Genomic DNA, 24,118 nt, shown 5'->3' on the forward strand with positions numbered 1-24,118 from the left:
AATTTTTAATAATTATAGATTTTTATTGATGCGCATAGATTGAAAGAGACAGAAGTGGAACAGAAAATTTATTCCTTTTTCAATGATCTCGTTGAACCGAAAATAATACATAGCTATTGTTAAATTATTTTATTCTTAAATTTTAATCTTTCTGTAGTTTCAAATTATCGATGCTCATTTTTTCTGTGTATTAAATCCGCAGTCTATTTTAATATTTATCAATGTTTCTCAATGTCTTAACTGTTTCACACACAGTAGATTCAACATTTTCAGTATAGTTTACTTAAAGGGCTCGGAATTAGCATGCAACGTGATTGCGAGGACTACGCCTGCTGAGTACCATCGCGTGTCTCGCTCCCCCATGATCACCTAAATGCTACACACATACACAAAAACACAGATGTATAAAGCAAACAGGCGCACGCATTCGAGGTGCTCCATGCCGAAAACAGCTGGGAAGCCAGACGCGCGACGGAAGGGGGCGTAGCCCTCACGGCATAAATGTAACGTGGACTGTTATTCCGAGCCTTGGTTTACAGTAATGCGAATGTTATAGCAGAATAAATAAATTACGAAAGAAATTGGAAATAAATAAATGAAAGAATTTGGAAACACGATGACCTAACTGCGGATTTTCTGCATTCGTAATGGGGTAAGAATAAATTAGAGTAGTAGGGAAATCAAATGAAATTAAGAATGTAGTCGTATCGCTTTCAATTTGTTGAAATTATTAATAAAAATGGAACTTATATTTCTTTTCCGCATTCTGTAATTAACGGGGAGAAATATTATCGGGTTATTACGTGATTATATTAATTTTATTGAATTCTAGTTGAGAAGAATTTTCTGTTGAATATTGTTATATGCTAGAAAATGATAAACGAACGCGTGACCCCAAACTTATGGATAAGTAGTACTTAGATACTACCTCAATCTTTAGATAACGTGCCTTTTACTCTAGATACAGCCTAGATACATATCAATACACGTTACCTACATACATTTTAGTAACTTGTCATTCGTTACAGCCCCGCGATGGGTTTAATTAAACAGTTTTGTGTCTCATTACAGACTTATATTAAATTGATTCGACATTACTGTAATTACAAGGTCGCTGAGATACTGGGCGTAGCGTTATTGTCATGCCCACACCCTGACACTATCTCATCCTGTCTATATTATAGTTCGATGCTACTGACTTTCAGCAACTGTCGATGTGTTTTTTGAATGGGTTTATTTTTTTTCCTTTCTTTGGTTCACCGTTTTCTTGCATGAGTACGCTATTCTGTTGGAGCTGCCATCGCCGGGCCCCCACCTTTTGCATTTTGTTTCGATGTTCGCTTGGTGTCGCCGCTACACGTCTTCTCACTAACTTTTTTTTTTTCTTTTCCCGTTAGTTTCGTTCTATTCTGTACAGACATTCTTGCATGCGGTCGTGCCCCGCGATGCAATATCTTTCTGTAACACCTACGTCACATCGATCAACGATCTAGGCGAACTTGTATACATTTATTCGTTCACTATTCTTTTCTCCGTTCTCTTTTCATTTGATTTCAATCGAACGTTCGTGAAATGAGGAAAAAGAAAACTCTCGAGTCGTCCGAGTTGTTTGCAATATCGTTTCGACGTACATTGTATATTCACGTTCGAACTATGATTATCGGAAACTGAACAAAATTCGCAGATGTAAGTATACGAAATTTGCCTCGGTTTATCTTTCTTCTGTCGTAGTACGTTTTTTATTTTCCAATTTATAGGAAGATCAAGAAAGGTTCAAAATGTTCTATTGTTCTGTATTTCGATTTGATCTTCTGCGATTTACGTCGCAGTGGGAAACCGGAAATATGTCCTGCAAACGTAACGATAATTAATAACGACGTTTTTATTTTCCGATTGGACAACGATATTTCCAGTTTGTCGTCCGACGTTCTTGTGTTTTTATCTTTCTTTCTCTTTTCATTTTCTCGGGAAACAAAAGGGATTTGAAATTTACATTGCACATACGATAATGCGTACACATAGCGTAGTCACATAGAGACGCATATAGCCGCATATAAACGCATACCTAAACGCATAGAAAAAAAAAAAATGAGACAGAATTTCCACGACCGGGGAACACCTGCAGATTTTAACGCGACGCGTCTCGTTCCACAGGTAGTCGTCAACGCCTTGGTTCAAGCCATTCCATCCATTTTCAACGTGTTACTGGTGTGTCTTATCTTCTGGCTGATCTTCGCCATTATGGGTGTACAACTTTTCGCTGGCAAATACTACAAGGTATTGTTAACAACTTCCTAAACATCTTGTCGTATCGTGCAGCGCCGAGAAAACGAGTTCCACTTTTTACACTGTTTTATAATTACGCATTTAATATTGGTATAAAAATTAATTGGTAACGAGTATTAAATGCAATAGATTATTAATTAATTGATTCAAGGAAAAAGCATTTATTGAGATATACTTGGTTACAGAACGAAGGCAATTTAAATAGCGCAATTTGAAGTCGATTATAACAGTAAAATAAAATAAAAAATATATAGTTCTCTATAACTTACTATAGTTATATAGTAGTAAATATAGTAACTATATTTTATATATAGTTTTATATAGTCCTGATGGTTTACCTGAATTATTAGAAAGTGGTGCTGCTTCCTCAGCAGCTGTCTTAATTATCTCTAACATGAACGAGGCTGCAAAGGTCGAAAGAATCTAACGAAATGTCATTATTGTTTTTGCAGTGTGTAGACGTAAATAAGACAACGTTAAGCTTCGAGATCATCCCCGATCGAAATGCCTGTATAGCTGAGAACTACACTTGGGAAAATTCTCCAATGAACTTCGATCATGTAGGAAAAGCGTACCTGTGCTTGTTTCAAGTGGCCACATTCAAGGGATGGATTCAAATCATGAACGACGCTATCGATTCTAGGGAGGTAAAGACCATCGATACGAAACATAGTCAACCCTCGCATGACACACCATAAAAATCACGGATGGGACACTGTTGGCTAGTACAAGAAGCTACATAAACGTCTGATGATTTTACAGAGACGCATTTTGCTGTTTCAAAAGTATCATATTAAAAAGTAGGAAATTCTTGAAAAGCAAGATATATCGAAAACAAAAACCGCGTACAAGACCATCACAAATGTTAAGAATAACTCGAACACTTGGCAGGCTGTGTAATTGTACGAATGGTCCAATTAAATTGGTGTCATTTAAGTTATTTATGCACCGGTTTTATGGGACTACTAGCTTAACAGTAACTTTTACAGAGTTCTCAATGATGCCATCTTGTTTTGCTTGATAAAAATAACAGAAATATATTTATGAAGATTTTTGTGATTTTTATTGTAACGTGTTAAATAATTCAGATATGTCAGCAATCTAATGTTGTTAAACCTAATGCCGCCCTGTTAACAGCGATGTGGAAATATTGAATGTTTGCGTCATGCGAGGGTCAGCCGACATTCCTCGCTGCAACACAATCCTCACCGGTCCTTTCTCATTCGTTCGCAGCTCAACAAACAACCAATCCGTGAAACGAACATCTACATGTATTTCTATTTTGTATTCTTCATTATATTCGGATCGTTTTTTACCCTTAATCTATTCATTGGAGTTATCATCGACAACTTTAACGAGCAGAAGAAAAAAGCCGGAGGGTCTCTTGAGATGTTCATGACGGAAGACCAGAAGAAATATTACAACGCCATGAAGAAAATGGGCAGCAAAAAGCCGCTGAAAGCTATTCCACGACCGAGAGTAAGCGCGAAACATGAACCATTATCGATTCGACCACGTATCTTCGCCTGTAAATACTTAATTAATCGACGCGTTCTTCTTTGTTTCAGTGGAGACCGCAAGCGATAGTGTTTGAAATAGTGACGGACAAAAAATTCGATATGATAATCATGTTGTTTATCGGATTGAACATGTTAACGATGACGTTGGACCATTATCAACAGACCCAAACTTTCAGCGATGTTCTAGATTATCTGAACATGATATTCATTGTGATATTCACCAGCGAGTGTCTCATGAAGATCTTCGCACTGCGTTACCACTATTTCAAGGAGCCGTGGAACCTCTTTGATTTTGTTGTTGTTATATTGTCAATATTAGGTAATGTAATGTAATGACTAGTTCAGTCGTATGGCCCAAGTGAAATTAATTAACGTTGTCGAGAAATGAATCCTGTTAGCTTTTTCAACATTACACGATCTTTCTTGTTCTACTACTTCTCTCATCTCTCTATCCATTGCTGCAAATTAGAAAGCTTGGAATAGATCCAACGAGCATGTCATTACGCATTTTAGTCTGATCTTTCATCATGCACGCAAAACAGTTTGTACTCTCTTCGATAACAAAACTAAAAAAGCAGACAGGTTCGATATTTCACGTGTGCCGAAACGACTGATCAGCGTCATTACGTTACGTAGCCTTACATTGATGTCGTATTGTACCCTAACGTCCTCTGACCTCCCACAGTGTCCCCGTCCTAAAGAATTTACATGCAAATTCGTTGCCGAATCGTTCGATACAACGTCACGTTGACCGCTTAATACTTGAAATTCGAAGTTTCATTAAATAATCGACGTCTACGCATTTCTTGGTTCGATCGAAATATTTACAGTGGCCAACTGAAAAGTCAAGTTTGCCCAATGTTTGACGTAACGTTGTATCCGACTCGATTCGCATATGTTAATTGATGTAAAAGATGATCATTAGTCGATCACATCGGGTAAGAGCGGGTCTGTATTACAAAGGTTTTTCCTACACATTTTTCTAATCAACAAATTAGTCTCTTGATAGAAAGAAGAAATCTAGTAGTGCGACTATTCTGAGACACACTGAGAATGACGCCTGACACGAAACTGCGCAACATACTAGTCTCGTACAGCACCGCGGTTCATTCAACAAACGATCGGGGCTATTGGATCAGATATCGATGCATGTTGTCTTTTTATCTCGGAGACACGGCGATTAGTGATTAGAGGTTGCAAACAGAAAAGGATCTCAGCGCCGACGAAATGCATGTTACACTCTTCCTCCACGATCAAACGACAAAGTTCCTTGCACCAGAACCTTCGAGGTCGTTCGTAGAGAGATTGATCGAACTAGAACAGACTATTAGAGCAGTCTTGCTTACACTTCTAGGAAATTGAGAATGCACCATAGTTTCAATCTATTTCTCCTCCGATGAATGAAATCCGGTCTCTAGGCTAGTTGGAATCGTAGTTTGTCCTCCGACACTTGCAAGAATCTCTATCCTCATCCGATCGAACTGCATGACTACTGGATGAACATCCATTAACATAGAGAGCACCTTTCCACCTAAAAGAAAAAAAAAAAAGAAAAACAGCACCGTTTCACAACCTCCTTTCTGACTTCCATTAGAGAATTAGCGACAAACGTGACGCATGTCACTACACCATCGTGCTAACGCCACCCGTGTTTTCTTCAGGTCTGGTACTCAGCGACATCATCGAGAAATACTTTGTATCGCCGACGTTGCTTCGTGTAGTAAGAGTGGCGAAAGTCGGTCGTGTGCTTCGACTCGTGAAAGGTGCTAAGGGTATTCGAACACTTCTCTTCGCCCTAGCGATGTCGTTACCAGCCCTCTTCAACATTTGCCTATTACTATTTTTGGTGATGTTTATCTTCGCGATCTTCGGAATGTCTTTCTTCATGCACGTCAAGGATAAGAGTGGGCTGGACGATGTGTACAATTTTAAAACGTTTGGACAGTCGATGATATTGCTATTCCAGGTAAGACACCAACCATCTTCGACGAATACAGTACTCTCTGCCGATAGTTCTGCGTACGAGATCGAAAGGGTTGAAAATATATCCGCGAGGCCGAGTGCCCTCGTCGATTACTCTAGATACGTTGAATGCAAAAGAGACAACAACAAACAGTCGCCTCTTTATAGATTATTTTTCTCTTCAATAAAAGATATACATGGTTTATTATTTTTAATTCAAACTATTAAGGAATGAACATTCTGAGAATAAACTGTTGAGAGACGAACTATGGGGAGAGAGTACAGTAGTGTCGTTTTCGAAAGAAGTAGGAGAGAGGTGCTATGAGTTAGAAACATTCATGCGTATGCATTTGCAACTAGTTACAAAGCGTTATAGTATCAAGCATGGCAGACACGCGATTGAATTTTTTCGACAGTAAAAAGTAAAAAACATGTGGTAAGTTATCGAAATGTTTATCAAGTTGTTATAAGTAGTGACTAATTTAATAGTACTTGTTGACTTTAATACCTTTATCTTGAATATACTTTTTGACTTTGTTTAATTGAAAGTTGTCACCGATAAAACATGATAGAATAATTGTAATAGAATGATAGTATAAATACAATAGACGATAATATGGTGACCGAGATAACATAGAAAGAAAGTACAGTAAGATCAATTTGCTAATTCTTTTAACATGTCGAAACTATATTTATAATTGACTTAGACTAGATATGCCGCGTTATAGTCCCGGCGTATTCATTTTAAGAATCATATGCTTGAAAATTAGTACTAGAGCTTGCAAATCCATTTAGATGGATCACTGAAGATAGTGTTTTAGAAGCTTCACTAATTTAATGAAATGACAATTTGAAGAAATTGTGCTAATATTATTGTTGTTTATGACACTGTTGCATTGATATAAGTATCAATGTCTCTTTAAATACCAGCAATTAACAAAAGGGACAGTATACATTGTTTTAAGACGTTGAGAAAAACCGACATGTAAGTGTAGACGAAATAATAGGGTCGATGGTACCACGTTTAAAATGGTGCGTCTATCCAATGGTATACCGTGTAGTAGAAGTAGTATGGTCTTTATAGTTTCTTTCTCTATCGTGTCAAACGAAACGAAAAGTGTTCCTTCCATGCCACCTCTCCCCTAGTCTGAGATAGCGAAGTAAGCAGCTGTACCACAAACAGTCTGAGGAGTTTCGAATAGAAAAAAAAAAAAAAATGAAAGGGTACGAAACTAAATACAATATACGATTCAATGAGCCCTAAGAGTTTATTGAAAACGTTCGATCCGATTAAGCGCTCGTACGACAGATTGAAACTCTTAAGAAATACAGTGCTGCTTGCTATGTTAAGCGATGCTGTACGTGAAACTGAAAAAACTAATTCCAGTCGTTGTACTGGGAATAACGAGAAACATTTCTTGTGTTCCGGAAGATGTCGACGTCTGCCGGTTGGGACGGCGTGCTCGATGGTATAATAAACGAGGAGGACTGCCAAGAGCCGAACAACGAGATAGGCTATCCTGGCAATTGTGGCTCGTCGACGATTGGTATCGCTTATCTTCTCTCGTACCTGGTGATTAGCTTTCTGATCGTGATCAACATGTACATCGCGGTGATCCTCGAGAACTACTCGCAGGCGACCGAAGACGTGCAGGAGGGTCTGACGGACGACGACTACGATATGTATTACGAGATCTGGCAGCAGTTCGACCCGGACGGCACCCAGTACATCAGATACGACCAGTTGTCAGACTTCCTGGACGTGCTAGAGCCGCCATTGCAGATACATAAACCAAACAAATATAAGATCGTGTCGATGGACATTCCGATCTGTAAAGGCGATCTGATGTTCTGCGTGGACATCCTGGACGCGCTGACGAAAGACTTTTTCGCGCGTAAGGGTAATCCGATCGAAGAGACTGGCGATATCGACGTGCAGGCGCGTCCAGGTGAGGCCGGATACGAACCGGTTAGCTCGACCCTCTGGCGTCAGCGTGAGGAGTATTGCGCGCGATTGATACAGAACGCTTGGCGGAAGCACAAACAGCAGCGTCTCGGCGGACCGAGCGAAGAGAGCGACGACGCGGATACAGATCCGCCCGTCAGGCAGACAGCGGTGCACGTCGAAAGCGACGGATTCGTAACGACGGTGGTGATACACGGCCGTTCGCCGAGCGTCACCTCGAGGACCGCGGACGTCTGATCGGCGACGTTGACGTCTCCAGCACCGCCACCGTCGTAGCCAGCAACGTCGTAGCCACCGCGTCCACCGAGCCGCTCCGTCGCTCTAACGAGCACGAGCTTCTAGACGTCGGGACAGCCGTTCGACGAACGACGATTATACGACAAGACAACGACGACGACGAAGACCGCGACGACCACGACAACGTGCACATCGCTCTCGGGGAGCAGCGGCCTCACGGACCTCTCTCTTGCGCGCGCGCGCTCTCCATCGACAGCCTTATAGTTGTATAAACAAACAAACAAAGAAAAAAAAAATAATACTACATTCCTCCAACGAGTTGCCTTTAATCGACTCTGAAACGCGCCACGATCGTTGGGAGATTCACGTCGCTAGCTGGAACGAGGCGAGGACGAGGACGAGACCGAGTGCTCGAGGAGAGCTGTTCGAACGATAGAAGATTGCGCCGCGTGTTAGAACCGCGTCGACATTATAATATGTACGTCACATCCGCTCCGAATCTCTCTCTGTTTGCTCGCGGTGACCGGGAACAACGCGTGTAGCAGACGCGTCATCCACGCTCGGCCAAGTCAGTTTCTAGAAAGTGTTCTTGCGGCGAAATCGACAGGGGCGAAACATACGAAGAGGAATCGAAGGACAAGGACACATTGGATAATATGCTTTTCACGATCCAGCTGTGTACCGTCACCTAGTCTAGATCACGGAGCCACGGATCCCCGTGGGAACGCGAACCGCGAGTCAACTTCCCCAAAAATAACAAAAAGGCTCGTCGGTTCGCGGGACGGATCAGGCGGACGCCATTCTCGGCACGGGAACGCACCTTGCCTTCGATGGACTTCGTAAACGGCGCTCGATTACGTTTAATTAATTGTACAATGACGATCCGCGCTGGCTGCGTTAACTAAGCACGTAGTTTAGGCGGACGAAGGGTGGTGATCATCGGACGGATTCGCGTTCACGCGAGACCACGAACACGATGACGATACGACGATCGGACAAAGATCAGGCGAAGATCTCGGACGAAGACCCCGGTACACGTTCAGCTCGTTGAGATATGTAATAGTAATAACGAACGCCGCCATATTCTCCCCTCCCCCACCCTCCGCCCACGAAATCACCGATCGTATCATCCCCCTCCCACCACCCCCGCCCCGAGACACAACACACACGAAAACAAAAGTAGGCCAGTTCTTGTAAATCTCTATCTCGCGATATTGGATTTTTTACATGGTTTTACTCTCAGCTGAAACTTGCTGAGAACGCGGCGCCGCGCGACACGCGTCGCGTTCGCCACCCGCTTCGCGGTCGAAGCTCGCGCGAATGACTATTTGTTATTTTCGATCGGTTTACCTACGGTCGTTACGCTGTGGTGTGCCCAAAAGAAAGGACTATATATGCCGGTGGAGAAACGAGGGACACGAGGTAACAGGGGTGGTAAGAAACGAGATTGAGAACGACGGAAGAACGGAGATCAATTGAAGACATTGACGAAAAGACATCGGTGATCATAGTCGAGGCGATGCTAGGGAGGATGATCATAGGACGATTAAGATTACGATTAGACACGGTCACACGTTTACGATGATAATCATGTTGACAACGACGGCGACGATAATAATGACGATGTTAATTATGATGAAGTTAATGATCACGATGATGATGATCATGATGAAGTAGATGATGGTGATGACCACGATGTCGATGTTGATGATGAAGATCACGATGTTAGTGATGAACATGATGTAGATGTTGACGATGACGATTATGATGAAGATGATGTAGATGATGATGATAATGAAGATAATCATCGTGATGATGATGATCATGATGATTACAATGAAGATGTTGATGACGATGATGATGATGTTGATAATGATGACGTTAATGATGATGGTCATGATATTGACGACGACGATGACGGTCATGATGTCGATGGTGAAGATGATGGTCATGATGATCATGATGATAATGATGATGTAGATTATGATGATGATAACGACGATGGTGATCGTGATGAAGATTGTCACAAGTGAGAGACCCATTGGTGAAAAATGTACGCGTAGCTAATTACATTCGTTCGGCTTGATAAAATTTTACGCAATACGGCGCGCCAATGTTTGGTCGCGCGGCTTTATTTTATCTGGCTAAATCCCCTTCCAACTCTCCCCCCCCCCCCCCCCCCCCCTTCTCCCCCTCTCTGTTCCTGACTCGCTGACCGCTCGCTCTCTTTGATCGTTTAAATATACCGCGGAACAAATATGGAATTTTTTACAATCGTGCCGTTCGAGTCCGTAATGAAGCTAACCGTTGACCGGAAGAGAGATGAATCGTCGCCGATGGTAGCTCAGATCGATAGACAAAGTCCATGACCCGGTGATTTCGATCCTAGCGTGTTACGAAGCGTCTAGAGACATCGTCGTAGCTAAGCCGCGTTTGATTTCTTTCGTGACCTGTGCATCATTTTTCCGGAACGGGACTCACCCTTGTGCCTTTGTATTTACGTTCTACTTGTCGATTCTGTTCAACTATTGCCTCGGACTCAAAGTAAACGTAACCGTAAACTTTATCGAACTAGTCGAGCCAGTAGAAGAAAAAAAAGAAAACACTTTAGCCTGACTTTATCGAACGTTGAGCTTCGGGCCGGCGCGGAAGTTCATAGTGCAGATTCATCGCGTTAATTTCGTATATTGATTCTAGAGCAATAATCGTTTTTTATATTTACTTTGTATGTCGAACGATGGGCTATCGCGGCGTAGCGCCGCGAGAAGATAGTCGTTATGATTCTTGCCAAAAGGGACGGAGAGGGCGGTAGCAAATAAGAATCTCGCAATCATCATCAGCTAGATACTTATACACATTGCAGAACTTAACACAGGACACACAAGTCTAAACACGACGTAGTAATGCGCTTTGGAATAAATGAATATACACGATTTAGTGTAACGTTACTTCGAATAATTGTAATCGAGAGGGAGAGGAAGCAAAAAAAAAAAAAGTAACCGTGCGCGCCCGTAAACCCGTTTCGCAGTAAATGCGTAGTGTGTCGCCTAATTGTGGAGTGGATTTACACGCAAAAAAGAGATGTTTAAAAAGATACGACGAGGAAATTTTATGAAATCACACGGCTGATGACAGGGAGATCGGCACAACTGTCTCTAGCAACGGAACTCATCCGATCGAACAATTCAATCCTCGATAAGGAGGCTGATACGCGTGCTCGTTGCACGCAAAACCAGCGATCGTTTCGTCTAAAGTCAGATTTTGATTCTAAAGTACCTGAAACGCGACGATTCTCGATTATATGGTAAACATTTAAAAGTTATTCGTACAGAGAGAGAGAGAGGATATATTCGAATTATTGTATATTAACGATTTATTAAAGTTCGACAGCGGAACCAAGGTAACATTCATCGTTCCCAAATAGTCGTCGCGACGTATCAATTGGTAATCAAACCGCTGCCAGCCCCAGATCAGGATCTAGAGCCTTTTCGATAAGCATTTATATCGGACGCCAACGTTAATCGCTTCAAAACGTTTCCGATCTTGCCAACGATCGAAATCCGAAAGGTTGTCGAACGTCGCCCGAGAAAGTTGTGCCGCTCCTTTGACTCGGCTTAAATCGCGGATGCCAAAACGGAACGTTAAGTTTTCGATGAGGTTTGTTTGTTAAGGTTTTAAAGCATTTACCACTTTGATGTTCGTTGCTTCAAATATTTACTATATAGTTTCCGTTGAATTATCGCGCGTCTCGCTGTTTCGCCAACGGCGCACGTCCACGGGAAACAGCTAGACGCCGGGAAACAAAAGAGAGGAGTGTTTTAGTCGAGATCGTACGATCCTCGTTTTGCGATTCGAACTGCCGCACCATTTGTCCAAGAACGGTGACGATTCAATGACCACGACGGAGTAGTTCACACCTTTTCCTTTTTTTCTTCGTCGTTCAAACGAAGTTGTATCGCGTTCGGATGATGGGAAACGAAAGAAACTCGCGCTGCTCCGTCGTCGACGGGAGTCGTTCCAGTTCCCCCCCGGGTCGGTTTCGAACGGGTTTACGCGCTTAACATAGCGGAAGAACCACGTCGCTGACAGTCACAGACGATTCTCGGCCGCCGTTGTAGAGCGACAGGATCGCGTTATGGTGGCCGATGGTAGACGACCGTCTCAGCACGGGGTTCTGCCAGTTTACCTACAATCGCATCGCGCAATGTACGTAGCCGCACAGTGGGGACCACTTACTCGCGCATCGATCACCGTTCGATCACCCGCTCGATCACGATACAATAGGAACCGTCAGAGGAAAGACGACCCGATACAATAACCCCGACGATTCGCAAACCTTCGACCATCGGCCACTTCCGATTCAGTTCGCGAGAATCTCTTGCCCGCGGCGAGTTCGTTTTGTACCCGGAGCGCGAAGTGCCAAGAAATCTTGACCTCAAATAGAAGCCCAGACGTTAACTTGTTTTCCATCCTGTTCCGAGTCATTCTATAGAAAACCGTGACCAGCGATCCGCGAGTCAGCGGTCGCCACTGTCAGTCACGCGAAGTAAATCGAGGAATTCGTGGTCGGCTCGAACAGCGTATATATAAATACTTATTTGTTAAAAGAAACGAGCAGAACTGTGGTAGATACGCACGGGTTTTGCAGTGTTATATGTACGCTGACGCGGAGGGGAAACGCTATAACCCGATTTACTTTGCGGCAACCGTGTGACCGAACGCGTCAACGAGCGCGTTACGAAGCGTACAGATCCAACGTGTACATAAATCATTGTACACGAAGTAGATATATACGTATAACTCGATGAAAACGAATGAACGTTATCTCGAGGTCGCGCCCGCGCGCGACGATAAGTCGCATATTGGAAGCGAGACATAGGACAAAACAAAAAAAAAAACAAAACCAATGAGAGAAAGAGAGTAGCGCGTGAGTGTGGATGTGTGTGTGTGTGCGCGTGCGTGCCTGTTTGGGTGTGCGTGTGTGTGTGCATGGGTGTGTATTAACGCGGACTGTGCGATCGTTATTTTTCTACGTTTACATCCACGATCCGAAAGGAGGAAACGATAAACAAAAAAAAAAACATGACAGAACGGGACGACGGATGACAAACTATGGGACGAGGATCGGTAATTAAAAACTTAGTTCACGCGCGGTAAACCGGGAATCGTGGGGCGTCGTGAGAGGGATATAGACGTGACAGATACACGATGCACGATATAGATGTATAGATCGGGTGGTAGGATCGTTCTCGCTGGTCGAAAACTGACGTAACGTGGAAAGAAGCTCGCAGCTCGCTCGAAGGATTTCTGTAATTACGAAACAATACGTAGCAAGTAGAACGACGGAGGATGACTACGATGATGGGACGCTGGTTACGGACGTTACGATGAACCAGGGGGATGTAATAGGTTTTAATAGTTGTTAGCAAGATACGTGGAAAGAAAAGAAAGAGAGAAATGGAAAGAGACAAAGAAAAAAAGAGAGAGAGAGAGAAAGAATTTGGCGCGTGGGAGACGGTATATACAAAGCGAGAGAAAACGAGAGTAACGTGAGAAAATGAAACAAGCAAGCAAGCAAGTTTAAGCAAGCAAGCAAACCTACAACAAACAACAAAAAAATGTTCATTATTTTAAGCTACGAAGGCTCAAGAGGGTGAGGATCCATTGTAAATTACACATACAAATAATTCACACACTATCGGTGTCGAGTCCGCTTTGTCAAAGTATTTTAGAGAAAAAAAAACGCCTGTCCGATATTAATGTCCTCGTACCTTTTCTACGTATATTATAAATTGCATTTCACGATTCTCGTCGCGGGCCATTCGATGATCCATTCGTGAGCACGCTTCAACGTAACACAGCGTGGCTGCGTTCTCGCGACTCGCGTTCGTTCGGAATAGGTCGTCGTTCTTCGTTTCTCGGCGGGATTCGGCTTTCTTACGCTCTGAATCTCTCTCGCGGAAACCGACATTATAACATACAATCCGGGGATTCCGATGTCTCTGCGCGATCATCGATTTATTAACCATGAATCGGCTCGACACATCCAATATATATATATATGTATGTATGCACGTACATATATACACATATATAATTATCGGCAATCCCACTTGCAACGGAAACGGAGAAAGGTTACGCCTAAAAAGATGAAGATGGAGGGGAAAAAAAAAAGAAGAAGAAGAAGAAGTTGACGATGAATAACTACGATGAGGTTGATGATAACGATGACGATGATAAAATGAAAAGAGATGAACAAAGAGAAACTAAAAGTGTTTATTATAATACCGTTGCTGTTCCCGCGTGTGAGCGAACTCGCGCGCGCGCGTGCGCGCGCGTGCAAGAATCTCATCGAATTTTTCTATAGACGCATGTTGTACGTAAACGTAAGTTTCTATCGTTGTCTCGCAGAGGTCAGAAAAAAATACATGATCGCGATTAATATTACTGACAGCATTATTAAACGCGCAAACCGGTACACGGAGCACGACGGACAACGACGACGACGAAACGACACGAATCGAGGCACGAGATCGATCGACGATTATTTCACCTTGTAAAGCTCGTCGATCCTTCTTTCTATCGAAGTACGACGTAATCTGATGGTCCGTCCGGCTCACTGTCTAACTACTCCGATACCCCCTCTCGCCCCCTTTTGTTCAGTTTCGACCCCCTACCGTGCTGTAATATGTGCAAATAATTCGATAATAATCAAATGGTTTGTACGCATATAATATACACATATATTTTCGATACTACTTTGTCGATTGGGCAAACCGCGAAACTCCTAGAAGCAATAAAAAAAATAAAGTGAAAGAGAGAGAAAGCAAGAAAGAAAGAAAGAGAGAGAGAAAGAAAAATAGAGAGAGAGAGAGAGAGAGAGAAACGAAAAGGAAACGACAGATAAAGAGAGAAAGGGAGAAAGAGGGACGAGACACACGACGGGCGTAAATAGGGCGTGACGAGATGAAATGAGGTGTAATTGTCTGTTGCGCGGCGCAGAAAGTGTCCCGAAACACACTGGCCTCTTTCGCGACCGCGCTACGAGACGATTGCGGATATATTTTCGCTTCAGGAATCGGTTTTTCCCCCCTCCCGAGAGGCACGGTAAACGAAAAATCCCTTGTTCTTCAGCTAGTCTCGTTCCCAATTCTTACCAGCCGGTCCCCTTTTTTATCGCGCGACAATGGAAAAACAACCGAGCGATTCGTCGTCCGATCGAATATTTAATTGACGCGCAACTTCCCCGGTTGTCAATCGCGCGTTCGTCGACCAAGTGACGGCGTGCCCGAATATTCGGTCCGTTGAATCGCGTCGGCGGGATCATCTCGTGAACAAAGGCGGACGCGGACAAAGAGATCGTAGAAAGAAGCGAAAGTAATCGAAGGTGTGTGGGACACGCGTTCCCAAAAATTCGTTTCATCGTGACGCTCGGTATCGTTGGGGAGGGAAATCTGAGATCAGGGGAGACGTTCGTTCGATCGGCCAAATTGCTACGGTAACGAGAAGAAACGAGGGGGAGGGGGGTGGACGAGTATGCATGGTGTGCTTCATTAACTTTTTTTCGTTCGTTTTACTGAAACGTACATTTAAAGATGAAAAAAATACCAGCTTTTGCGCGACGACGGCTGTAAGATAATTAAAGAAAAAAAAACAAATATATACATATATATTTATATATATATAAATGTATATATAAATATATACATATATATTTATATATATATAAATGTATATATAAATATATACATATAGGGCTTTCCTTCGTTAAGCGAGGTAAGACGAGATTTAAACGTACTTTCTCCGTGGACGATACTGCCGTTACGCATTGTATAAAAGGAAGAATGAAAACTAAGTTAACTAATCGTAAATGCACGAAAAAAATTTTTCTTAAACGGATAGCGAACAAAAAAAAATAAACATAAAATAAAACAGAAGGGCTTTGTAGTGTCTCGATGAAAAGAAACTCTCGAAACTCATTAACCTAACGTCGTCATGATAATACAATAAACAATGAGTACAGAACAAAAGCAAAAAAAATGTTATAACGAAACCACGAAGATCCTAGAGCTGGTCTGAGAAAAAAAAGGAAAATAAAATAAACACACAAGTAATCAAGTAAAAAAAAGTGTCAAGCTGCGGAGCCTGTCGGCCAGTATAATGAACAAGCAACTGCCATGGGTCAACAAGCTAGATAGACGAAAATGTGCTAAGAAAAAAAATCCAATTTTAACGAGCTAGCTGTCGAAAAAAAAAATATAAATATTTAAACCAAAAAACAAAACATTACACGCGAAGGTTCGTCCATTTAAAATGCGTGCTCCGTGCGTGCTCGCGCGCCGATACGCATGCGGGTTGCACTTGCGCGCGACACGGCTGAACACGTGACCGCGGTGAGTGACGGTTGCGCGCGTGCGCTGTCGCGTATAGTGGATGCGCGCGAGCAAGCAAACCGAGAGACACCGAGATAACGTGCGTGTGTGTGAGAGAGTGCGAGAATGCGAGAGAGAATGAGAGAACGAGCGAAAGAGAGGGAGAGAGAGAGAATTCGCGAGAATGATAAGAAGCGGCTTGGTATCAAGAGATTTTGAAAGAGAGAGAGAGAGAGAGAGACAGAGAGAATTAGGGAGAGAGAGACAGAGGGAAATAGGGAGAGAGAGAAAGAGAGAAAAATGGAGAGAGAGAGAAAGGAGGAGAGAAAGAAAGAGCGAACGAGAGAGAGAGAGAGAAAGAAAGTGAGAGAGAGAAAGTATCGAGGTGAGAGAGAAAGAGAGCAAGCGAAACGAGAACGTAGATGAGCTCCTCCGTTGAATGACATTCATTACTATTAAACAGAATAAAATATGGATTATTTGCACAATATTATAAATAATTACTATGTTTACTACGATTATTAAATTAAAGAGCAAATAATAAAAGGAATGAAAAAACTGTTGTTAAATAATTAATACGAAAGAGGGGATGAGCGATATAAGAAAACTAAAAAAAATGTAACAATAAAAAAAAAGTTTCAACCGAAAACCGATATCGGATTTAATAAAATATATAGGGGAGAACACACAAAGATACGAAGAGCATAAAAAGTAAGAAAGTGACGAGAACATGATGATCAAGACGAAGGAAGGATGGAGGTGGAAACGATTCGTTTGTTATCGATTAGTTAACGATCATCCTTACATTACATTATTGTAATTATATAAAGTAAACGATTATTACCGTAATAGTTACAATTAACAAGTTGTTACCGCTTTGTTATACATAATATAATTAATATACTAAGATTAAAAAAAGAAGAAAAAGTAAGCGAATGCATCGTTGATTCGTCCTTTACTTATGTAGATACTAAATACGATCGACTCTATATTGTTTTCAATGTCTTCACCGTATTCCTTCGTTTGCTACCCGATTTCGTTTCGTTGTCGAATGATTCGGTTTTGTCGGCTTACCTCGCCCGGACACAATATACACACGTTTTACAGAGATATTTTCAATAAACGAAAAAGCTTAACACTCATACGGTTGTTGTCCTTGCCATCATTTGACCCTGTTGCATAACGGAATTTTCATTCTTTCCGTCGGTCACTTCGGAAAACCAATAAACACGCGAGGGGCACTAAAAGACAATATTACAGTACTGACACTAAAGGACGCGCGAAATTTGATTGACCGCATAAGGCTGCTCCCCTCTACGTGCCACGATAACCCGACCCCAACTTTTTTCCAATTGTTAGAATGATAAGACATATGAGGTAATGCATCATAAAATTTGAATATTTCGCTATCACAATATTTGAAAATCCCTGTCCCTTTTGTAGGGACCCACAACGTATCAGTTGAACTATCACGTTCGAAATTTTAATGCGGTGCCAATGCACCGATGCAATAATTTCGAACACAAATTTGCTTATTCCTCGTTATACTTTTATGAACGTTAATTTTTTTTAATTTATTTATTTTGTAATCGTGCCACCATATTCAAAATTCTAGGTACTAAATAGCTACATCCTGTAACAACACAAAAAAATATAATATTTCCGGCATTGATCGCAGCTCATCGATTTTACTTATGGAGTTTTTGCCATATACAGTCAAGGTACGTCCTGAATTAATGTTGAAAGCGGCTTTCTCCTTGGTACTCCATGAGATACGTACGTATACATCATCCAGTGTCTTTGGTCGTCCGTATATGGTCCCCAAACTGGAATGATGAAGCCCGAATACCTAATTTCGAAAGAATAACACAATCTTTTTGCCGGGCCTTTAACACTTCGGGCAATGCACAATAAATAATAATTGCGGGCCATGGATTAAAACTGTCGGTGAGATTCTGGGATGTGGGTACTGAAAGAGCACGATCTAACTTTCTAAATAAGAGAATGTGGTATAGTCGGGTGGTGCTAACAATCATGTTAAATACGATGATCCTGTCTTTTTTTAAGTTGCCTTGAAAAATGTTATATAATACGTCGATGACTCGTCCGGTGACTGCACCAGTGTTCTTGTTAATTGTATTCGCGTCGAATTTAGTACCGAACGTAATTTAATACATAAAGTGTGTACAAAATGATTGTAGTAGTTGCTAGAGAACATTGAGAACTTCTCCCCGCCCCTCCTGGTGGAGAATTTCCGAACCTATCACGAACCTTCCCCATAAAATAATATAGCGTGCAGCTAAATAGAACAACATTTGAATATCTGAATTCGTATTCCTCGACTTCGATCTAAAAAATGGCGGCTTCTTAGCGAAGCTACCACAGACTTGTTTAGGCGATGCACCACACTGGTTCCAAAGGCAAAACGTTTGCTAAGCAACCTAACCCGCTAACAAGTTCCCTCTGACACGTCTGAAATGTATATACAATCTACGATGTGTGGGTGTGCAAGATACGTGAAGTATTTAGTGTGTGATTCTGCGCGAGAGTTAGGGGGAATCTGGTAATGGGTGGGGTTTGAACGATGAATCCCTTCTCTCCTCATGTCTGATTCGAGTTGATTCGAGTCAGTTACGTGTAGTCCAACAGTATCCTTGCGTTCGACGCGTGACACGCGTTTACTGATGTCCATGTAATGGCAGCGTTAAATAGTCGCAAGGTAAATATTGGTCGCAAAACGTAGACCGTCTCCGGATCACGATAGAAAGCCAATCACAGTTTCTAAATATATTTATTTTCGGTCTGACGGGCGACCGAAAATAGCGGTACTCGGACAGTGATCCGTAAAAGTGTGAAGTTTATATACGCCCTTACGTATCATCTGTCAAGATAACGAGCAGGACAGACATACATTGCGAAAGGCTGGAAAGAGGTGTGGAAATCTTATCAACGTTATCGACACTGCACTCAATGTATACTGACCTCAGTTATAGAAACGTATTTTTCCCTCAGGCGCACACGATGTGAATGATCGTGGCTGGTACTTGTGAGTCACATTTAAAATTTTGGCAAACAGACAAAGAATTCGCCCTTCGCCAAATACACATCTGATTCGTTTGGCCGAACGTTTGCATAGAGGTTAGCAGACAATATTCTATTAATATGCATGCACGTAATACTGTTTAATTGTTTATAATGGAAGTACTGTTTCAAGGTGGTCGTAATGTAAACATATCCGTAAACGGAGTCAAAAATTAAACTTGTTATTATAAGATGTAATCTATTTGGTGATTTCTATTACAAAGGAATTTTGCAACGTATCCTGACACATTTATGTATTTTTTGCATTTATATGTGTAAATTTGTAAGTATATTAATGATTATTAGATGTTTCCCTAAATTTATTGTTTGACATTCAATAATTTTACTTTTTTACAGGCATTCTGTTTAAATAGGGAAATTATTTATAATGGAAAAAAGAACTGTTACTGGCAAAGATATTTTAAGGATGGATGGTCTCTTGCCACCAACAAGGCGATTGCCAGTTTGTGATGCAGTAACTTCGTCGGATAAAAAGAAGGAGAAAAAATGGTCAATCGGAGGGATCTTTAAGTTGATATCTTCAATACGTGATTATGACAGTTCCTCAAATGATGAAGAAATGGTATACTGCACAAGACAATCGAGACCTCTTTCGGTGTTCAATCAAAAGTCTCATAATGTTACAATTCATCCAGTTAAAAAAACTACTGATCACCATTTAAGTAAACATAGTTCAAGCAATGGTACTATTGACAACTCAGTAGACACAGCAAGCCTGCAGAGGGATTCTGGCCACTTTCGTAGTAGTGATGGATCATTGGATAGACTAAATAAGAAGTTACGTAAAAGTGTACTAAAGGCAAGAGTAGAAGCAGAAAGAGATCGCATTTGTGCAGATAGTAGTTCAGATGAAGATTCCAGAGTGTCCTGTAATTCATTAAATAGATTTCAGAATGAATCTAGTACTCAGAATACACAGAAAAGTAGTTCCTGTAGTAGAAAAACTCGTGCTGCACGTACGGAACGTTACATAAAACGTTTATCGAAAGACGAGAGCCATAGATTTTCAGAGCAATTAAACAATGCAAGTAATAAACGCAATAGTGTAGACTGTATGGATGCACATAAATCTTTGACTATTAATGAAAGTAACCTATTGTATCCTCAAGTGCAATCTCGTTCTATTACACAACCTAATAGTTACACATTTCCAGTACAAAGATCTGTGGAAAATGTAAGGCAGGCAGCTTCGTGTAGCTATCAAACAAAATCCTCTACTGAACTTGCGAGATATCCTTCAAATCGATACATTACAGATTTAAATCAAAATAATACATATGCAAAACAAAATGTTTTGAACAAAGATAAGCGTAGCATGAACCATGAAGAGCAAAATTATTTTTCACCTTCTCCAGCATTAAACTCTGACTATGCAAAACCTTACGATTATGTAAAGCATAATAAGGCCGCACATCGTAGTTCTTCTCCACCAGAACCTCCACCACGGGATCCTCGTTGTAAAGTGTTTAGCTATGGATATAATTCCTTCCCGTCCAGTGGAAAATACAGAGTATCAAGATATTATGAATCTCCACATCAAACAGTGAACAATGTGCACGAAGCTGCGAGGGATAATTTAAGAGGTACAAAATCATATGACTCAAATAATGAGATAAGTTGGTGTGGTTCAATCAAACAATGCCCTCGTCGTCCATTGTCACTATCTGTGATACCGACGCAATCGTGTAACTCGTCGGAATGTACAAACAATAGACACAATTCAACCGGCAGGCACGTAAACGAATCAAAGTATCAAGAGACGGAAGCGATGAAGTGTCAACGAAGAAACAATCGAAACGAGCAGCTAAACTCAAGATTCAATGATCACAATGGTCCAAAACGTGAACAAAAATTAACTGCAACTTCTCGAAAAAACATAATCAACAATTCAACGTCTGCCAACAATAGGGCTTTAAAAACTTCAGATGTAAAGTCCCCTTCTGAACAAACGCTTCAAGATCATTCAAACAATTCATTTTCGCTGAGTACAAAAGCAGAGAAAAAAGACGATGAACAAGCAACATCAACTGAACAAGATGTTTTGGACAGACGAAGAAGTTCGAAGAATTTGGAAGAAGCATTGTCTGAACTAGAAGCAATATATAACAGTTTATGCCTTGGAGACGAAGATCTTCTTGATCGGGCGGAACGACGTAGCATGGAAGAGTTCACTCTACGTCGCGGTGAAACTGATAGTTGTGTCGCGTTGGATTTGGTGGACTCACCAGACAGATCTAAAGACGATATGGCTTACAGGAGGATGCATCCGAAAGAAAGACCCGCGTCTTTGTCGGAAGTAATCGGACAATCAGCGCTCTCTAATATCAGCTATTTGATGGCCTCGCCTGTGTTGTCACCCAAAGACATAGCTGATGGTTATCCGTATACTACAAATTACCAAGCTCGCAAAGACGAACCGGACGTGACACGCGACGATGTCGTTTATCGCAGCATTCATCACGCGAACAACACGTTGAAGATAGTCGATCCACAACCACCGTTTGGAATACCTCTGAGGCCAGTAACTGCTACCACAGAGAGCGACTATCTGCACACCACGCCAACAAAGCCGGATCAACCACGTTCATTGTACATACCGCAGTGCGAGCCTGACATTGTTACAGACGACTTGGCCTATAGAACCTTACGGAAGGATGCCAATACAGCAAAGAATGCAGCCGAAGGTAAGACCGGCGTCTTGAAAGATCAGGAAACCACACTTGGTAACAAGAAGAAACGAGCGGTCAGATCTCTGTCAGCTAACCTATATGGTCTGATCAATCATGATCGGATACACCTTCGAAGGGAACCTAGTCTTCAGGAACTTAAAATCGGGATGAGTGACAATGTGATTGACGTTAAATCGTTACCTTCGAAATCAGATTGTTTCAGACGCGTGGTTAGCGACGGTGAACTTTCGGATTACGATACTCGATGGCGAACTGAGACGTCGTTGAAGGCTAAGAGGATGGACATAAACGGTAACCATCCAGTCTCGAATATAAATCGAAGAAAACTGCGTGTTTACGTATCACCATCAACAAGGATACAGAATTTTGACAAGAACAGCGAGAATGATACCGGAACACAAAACACTGTGGCACCGAATGGCATATTGTCGCAGGCTTTAAGTACTGATTTCTGGCAGGATCGCTTACAGGCGAAATCGAACGATTCGTCCAATCAAGATACCGAATCAGACTTCACCGCTTATAGCAATTTGTGCCAAGATCTAGTTAATTTAATAGAAGGAGAAGAGAATGCGGATGTGCAACCGAGTGCAGAAACGCTTGATATCGATGTTGGACAACCGACAATTGATGAACTAAATGATAGCCGTAAGGCTGATGACACCACGGTTTTACATATTCAAACTTTGGGTGGCCAATACTTGGAGAACAGTGAGAAAGATGAGAAGAAAATCGGGGAAAACATAGCAAGACTGACGGAATCTATCTGTGATTCTAAGAATGAAGATGCCGATAAAACTGAAGACAATGGTTTCGACTTCTATCTGCGTGTCGCGGACGAAAATGTAAAACTAATTGCGGAGGCGTTCAGCAGCTTTGCGGATCGCTTACGTGATAGTCGTTTAAGCCAAAAGAATTCGCTGACGTCGCGGTGTTCTGAAATAGAAACCGATAGTACGGCGCCCAATACCAGCACACGTAGCTCCATCACCTACAGTCCAGAAGACGTGAACGACGACCTGTCTTCTTCGTCAAAGTCCACTGACGTCTTAAACATAGTTCCTAAAAAAAATACATCGGTAAGCACAGATTGGGACCACGAGGAGGTTGAGTCAGACGAGACGAAAAATAACTCGAATATCGATCCGGAATTGGATCTGTCCAAAGCCGTTCATGATCTACAGTTAGCAGCGGCGAGTTTATGCGAGCATGAAAAAGAAATCAATGAGTTGGAAGCGTTGTGGAAAAAAGGTGCAAGCGATGCAAGTAACATGGCTCAAATTGCAGTCACGGAGGAAAAACCGTTGACAACTTCCGAAAAAACTGGTGTGGTAGAAAATGAAGACGGGGAACTAGAATGTGGTCAAGAGGAAACTGCATTACCTACCGATGTTAAGTTGCCGACCGACGAACATGACCCAGATGACGAAGGTGAGATCACAGAATGCGAGAATATTTGTGGATCCCACAACAACAAGATCGTTCGTTCGATTGGAATGTGTATTTCGTATGTCACTAACCTCATAAGTGTTACCATAATCACATATTTCATGGTTTTGCTGGCTTGTTTCCTCGCACTGCTTTTAGCATTCATAGCTGCAGCATCATGACCGGCTCATTAACTGCAGTGTCTTAACGCATTATGTGAATAGAAGGTTTGATACAAAGAGGCGTAACTATTTTGAGGCTATTATTATTTTGAATCATGTTACTAATGTCGTAGGTCTCCCGGCACTTGATCATTCATGATGCGAACCGCTCTAGACGAGTGCATAAACTAACCGATATACATGGCGTTATCAACCGACATGCGGCGGAACAATTGAATTTGTTTAAAGTCGAGTTTCTATGGACTGTTTTCAGGCGGAATGGTGTGTTCTTGTTGTTCTTGTTAATATTGTTGGTTTTAATAAAGTTTAAATGTTGACTAGGTACTCGTACTTCTTCTTCTTCTTCTTCTTTTCTGAAACACTTGCCTACCTT

At 41.8% G+C, this 24,118-nt stretch overlaps 2 protein-coding genes across 29 annotated transcripts in view; both read left to right on the top strand.

The window, feature by feature from the left end:
• The window catches only part of Para (sodium voltage-gated channel paralytic), a 94,808-nt gene extending 77,469 nt beyond the window's left edge, over nt 1-17,339 (top strand). For all 26 annotated transcript variants that reach the window (XM_078192109.1, XM_078192101.1, XM_078192118.1 and 23 more), the window contains 6 exons: nt 2,155-2,277; nt 2,739-2,933; nt 3,520-3,765; nt 3,855-4,125; nt 5,468-5,772; nt 7,201-17,339. In XM_078192109.1, the coding sequence (XP_078048235.1) occupies nt 2,155-2,277; nt 2,739-2,933; nt 3,520-3,765; nt 3,855-4,125; nt 5,468-5,772; nt 7,201-7,971 (1,911 nt within the window). In that variant the 3' untranslated portion in view covers nt 7,972-17,339. The remainder of the gene's footprint in view (nt 1-2,154; nt 2,278-2,738; nt 2,934-3,519; nt 3,766-3,854; nt 4,126-5,467; nt 5,773-7,200) is intronic.
• An 820-nt stretch (nt 17,340-18,159) lies between these two features.
• Nucleotides 18,160-24,069, top strand: LOC144475915 (uncharacterized). 3 transcript variants are annotated; one of them, XM_078192354.1, is made up of 5 exons: nt 18,160-19,275; nt 19,356-19,481; nt 19,558-19,707; nt 19,782-23,566; nt 23,859-24,069. In XM_078192354.1, the coding sequence occupies exons 4-5, from the start codon at nt 19,813-19,815 to the stop codon at nt 23,882-23,884; spliced, it is 3,780 nt and encodes a 1,259-aa protein (XP_078048480.1). In that variant the 5' UTR covers nt 18,160-19,275; nt 19,356-19,481; nt 19,558-19,707; nt 19,782-19,812; the 3' UTR covers nt 23,885-24,069. The 3 variants fall into 3 exon arrangements, with proteins under 3 accessions (XP_078048480.1, XP_078048462.1, XP_078048470.1); XM_078192336.1 differs by having other exon boundaries at nt 19,782-24,069; XM_078192344.1 differs by lacking the exon at nt 18,160-19,275 and having other exon boundaries at nt 19,470-19,481; nt 19,546-19,707; nt 19,782-24,069.
• Nucleotides 24,070-24,118: the final 49 nt, after the last annotated feature.

The sequence above is a fragment of the Augochlora pura genome, chromosome 2, assembly GCF_028453695.1.
Source record: "Augochlora pura isolate Apur16 chromosome 2, APUR_v2.2.1, whole genome shotgun sequence".
Lineage (NCBI taxonomy): Eukaryota > Metazoa > Arthropoda > Insecta > Hymenoptera > Halictidae > Augochlora > Augochlora pura.